The sequence below is a fragment of the Littorina saxatilis genome, linkage group LG7, assembly GCF_037325665.1.
Source record: "Littorina saxatilis isolate snail1 linkage group LG7, US_GU_Lsax_2.0, whole genome shotgun sequence".
Taxonomy (NCBI): Eukaryota; Metazoa; Mollusca; class Gastropoda; order Littorinimorpha; family Littorinidae; genus Littorina; species Littorina saxatilis.
The window spans coordinates 42103537-42106036 of NC_090251.1; the positions used below are offsets into that span (position 1 = coordinate 42103537).

The following is a 2500-nucleotide window of genomic DNA, read 5'->3' on the forward strand; positions in this document are numbered from 1 at the left end:
ACACACACGTAAAAGCGTTAGCCTACTTTACATGTATATATTTTTTTGAATTTAAAAACAAACACATATCAAAACTCCATACTGCATAACGATACGATAATATTATTATATACATGCCTTTAGACAGTAGCTTCACGACTAAAACTCTGAAATCGTAGACCCCTAGCAAACACAGAGAACAATTTCTAATCGTCTTTGAAGTTGTCTTGTATCATGCGAAACCCAATAAACCACTACCCTGATACTGCAGAGAGTCAACAGAGCACTTGCAGGTGTTGGTTAGTGTCAGCCCGATCGCGAGTTCTGAATACAATACTCGACTACCGGGGGAACAAGGGTCTAGGGATAAGAGATCGACCTTTCATTTCATCAAGGGTAAAAGGAACAGCAATTCACAAATATGACATTGGGCAGGATAGTTAATAACCGATGTCACGAACTGAAACCTCTGCTGAATAATCCTTTTCATTGCGGTCAATGCGCATGCGCCAATCTTGGACTTAAAAAATGCGACCCTTTGACCGAACGAACCAGGGGTTAGGGTCAGGGTTAGGGTTAGGATTAATGTAAGGGTTAGGGTAAGGGTTAGGATTAGGGTTAGGATTAATGTAAGGGTTAGGGTAAGGGTTAGGGTAAGGGTTAGGTTCAGTGTTCACGACCTGATTAATCTCCCCATGTTAGCGCATGCGCATTGGCCGCAATGAGAAGGATTGTTCAGGCAGAGTTTTCAGTTCGTGACACCGGTCTTTATGATTTGTCAATGCCAGAGCGTATCGACGTTGAGGTTGTAACAAATCGTGTCACTGTCATGCCAGGTCTTTACGCTCTACTCAAAACTACCCCCCCCCCCCACTCTCTTCTCCTTTGACGTAAATGTTGTTTTACTGCTCATCAACAAATAGATCTACTGTTACAGACAGTCTCCACGCTGTTCGCCGCAAAAAAACATGTCACATCTGAAATTCAGACAACGCTTTTGACTGTTCTTTAAGCCAAGTGGCCCAAGAAATGCGAATCGGCTTTAGTTCTTCCTCGCACCGATTTCCTGGCTCCACTACGGTTGTAGTCTGACGTCCCTCATCCTCTGTCTTCGGCTTCTCCGGGTTGTCAGGGTAGGGGAACTTGTAGGCCTCGGGTCCTTCTGGGTCCGTGAAGCAAAGTCCACGGAAAGGCTTCACCGAAACTTCGATGACGTAAACCTCAGGGCCGGAAGTGACATCACTTGCTTCCCCAGCTTCCTGTTGCTCTGCTGAATTTCCACTCTCGCAATCGTCGATGGACGAGGTTTTGACTTCATGGAACAGTATTTCCACCTGATTTTCAAAGGCTTCCGGTGGATACCACATCATTTTCTGAGCTTTGTCTTCAGCCTTGTTTGCGCTTGTTGAATTGCCTCTGGTTCTTCTACCGCCTCTTTCTGTGGCTCCCCCGTCTCTTGTCGTACTCCTGTCGTCATAAGCTTCGTTTTTGCCCACGATTTTATCTCGCAGCCATTGTTCCATCACGGCGTGTTGGTTCGTGGGCAGTGGCACGCCTTCACAGAGAAAGTGGCCTGTGCGATCTTGTGAAGTGGGCACCTGGTCTTTCCTGGCCAGGTAGACAATTTCCTCCTCCTCGTTGGTATTTTTGGCGACCCAGCCCGTTCGCCCATTCCAGTTCATCCCAGCGAGATCTACTTCTTTCCACGTGAGTTCGGGATCTTGCTGCTCCTCTCCGATGCCCAGGAAGTAAGATCCCCCGTCTTCCTCCTTGCTGAAGGCAGTGACTCGCTCAGGTAGCTTCAGTTCCGTCCAAGCGTGACAAGCTAGGGCGCCTCCGTCTTTTGTCTTGTCTACGTTATGCTTGACGGATTTGGCTTCAACGCTTTTGTTTTCGTGGAAGCCGTTGATTCTTGCTCCTTGGGTGAACGTATCCGCGAAGCTTCGTTTTTCAGCGAAGGGTGTGTTTGGTGCGGGTTTGTCCTGTTGTGGTCGTTGCTGTTGTTGTGGTGGTGGTGTTGGTGGCGATGGTAGCGCTTGCTGTGGTGGTGATGACAGATCTGTTTTTCTAATCAGCTGGCGCATCTGCAGGTGTGTAATTTCCGTGAGCCCTTTATTCGACGAGGCCTGTAACAGAGAGGACGAAAATAAATGAACACAAAATTAACAATAGAAACAATTAGCATACCGCCATTTTAAAGACGAAGCAACACTTTGCAATAAGCTCGAGATTTCATAGTCTGAAATCATGCAGTGCCGGACTAGGTAAGTACTAGGGGGGGGGGGGGGGGGGTGTTACAGATGGGGGTCCAGGTGGCGAAGCCCCTTGGTGGGGGTCCAGGGGGCTAAGCCCCCTTGGTGGGGTTTGCAATGGGGCTTCGCCCCCTTGAAGCTGAACGTTTTTGGATGTTTCTGGAGGGAAAGGAAGCCTCTCCTTGAATGAAAAAGGTAAACAAAAAATTGGAGGGGGTGAGAGGTGCGATTTTTCCTCGGATTTCATGATGATCCAGATGCAACCCCCC

General features: G+C 48.1%; 1 protein-coding gene across 1 annotated transcript in view; it reads right to left on the minus strand.

Annotated features, from left to right (window-relative positions):
- Positions 1-80: 80 nt before the first annotated feature.
- Positions 81-2500, minus strand: part of LOC138971495 (uncharacterized) — a 10717-nt gene continuing 8297 nt past the window's right edge. Inside the window, exon 5 of the mRNA XM_070344239.1 lies at positions 81-2105. Coding sequence (XP_070200340.1) covers positions 951-2105 — 1155 coding nt within the window. The 3' untranslated portion in view covers positions 81-950. The remainder of the gene's footprint in view (positions 2106-2500) is intronic.